Genomic DNA, 1,243 nt, shown 5'->3' on the forward strand with positions numbered 1-1,243 from the left:
CCCGCCGCAACGTCGCCTACCACATCGTCTATAAGGAGGGGCAGTTCTACCCCATCAACCTGCTGCGCAACGTGGCCTTGGCCAACACGCAGACGCCATACGTCTTTCTGACGGACATTGACTTCCTGCCTATGTATGGCCTCTACGATTACCTCAGGTAAGGCTTTCTCCAACCGGCTCTTGCTCAGCCTGCCGGGCTCCCCAGGCACCGGGGTTTGCAGGAAACGCCCTGGGCAGCAGTTCTCAGCATGCAGAAACTGTTTCTTTTGTGTTCAACCTTGGGATCCTGCCCTTGCTTGTGTCAGACACCAGCGGATGAGGAAGCAGCCATGGCTGTGAGGGCTGCCCCGGTCCTCCTGCCCCTGCGTGGCACCACTACGAAGTGTCTAAACCCATTAATACCCTTCTGGGCAGGCTGGAAGGGCTGAGGAAGGAGGCTGTGGTCACGGCTCACAGCCAGGGAGGACCTCACACCCTTCCTACCACCGTAGGAACTCCATCCAGCAGCTGGAGCTGCCCCAGAGGAAGGCAGCTCTCATCGTGCCGGCGTTCGAGACCCTGCACTACCGCTTGACCTTCCCCAAATCCAAAGCAGAGCTGCTCTCCATGCTGGACATGGGCTCCCTCTACACCTTCAGGTAGGGACTGGAGCTGCCCCGACGTCCAACGGGGCTGTCACGCCCAGAAACTTTTGTACCCTTGTGCCTTGGGGCAGCTGGCTCAGAGGATCCCCTGCGTCCTCTGTCCGGGGAGCTGCCGGCTTTCCCTGCTCTCTCATTTCCATCTCTGCCTGTAGGTACCACGTGTGGCCAAAAGGCCATGCCCCAACTGACTATGCCAAGTGGCGGACGGCCACCGTGCCGTACCGCGGAGCCTTACGTTGTAGTGAGGCGAGACTGCCCCAAGTACGACCAGAGGTTTGTGGGCTTCGGTTGGAACAAGGTGTCCCACATCATGGAGCTGGATGCGCAGGTGGGTGAGGGGCTGCTCCTGGCACCATGGAGGTGCGGGGTGTTGGGGGGGGGTCACGGGCAGGGACATGTTGGTACCACCAAGCCGATGCTGACAGTAAGGGCCGCTGCTCTGCCCCCAGGAGTATGAGCTGCTGGTCCTGCCCAACGCCTTCATGATCCACATGCCCCATGCCCCCAGCTTCGACATCTCCAAGTTTCGCCTGAGCGCAGGGTACCGGGGCTGCCTCCAGACGCTGCGGGAGGAGTTCCACCAGGACCTGTCGCGGCGG

The 1,243-nt window shown here is 61.1% G+C and overlaps 1 protein-coding gene across 1 annotated transcript in view; it reads left to right on the forward strand.

The window, feature by feature from the left end:
• Positions 1–1,243, forward strand: part of LOC104082178 (glycosyltransferase-like protein LARGE2) — a gene marked incomplete at its 5' end in the record, with an annotated part of 4,485 nt that overhangs the window by 2,226 nt on the left and 1,016 nt on the right. Inside the window, 5 exon segments of the mRNA XM_009585195.1 lie at positions 1–157; positions 492–638; positions 797–868; positions 870–972; positions 1,094–1,233. Coding sequence (XP_009583490.1) covers positions 1–157; positions 492–638; positions 797–868; positions 870–972; positions 1,094–1,233 — 619 coding nt within the window.

This window comes from Fulmarus glacialis, unplaced genomic scaffold, assembly GCF_000690835.1.
Source record: "Fulmarus glacialis isolate BGI_N327 unplaced genomic scaffold, ASM69083v1 scaffold27389, whole genome shotgun sequence".
NCBI classification, from domain to species: domain Eukaryota; kingdom Metazoa; phylum Chordata; class Aves; order Procellariiformes; family Procellariidae; genus Fulmarus; species Fulmarus glacialis.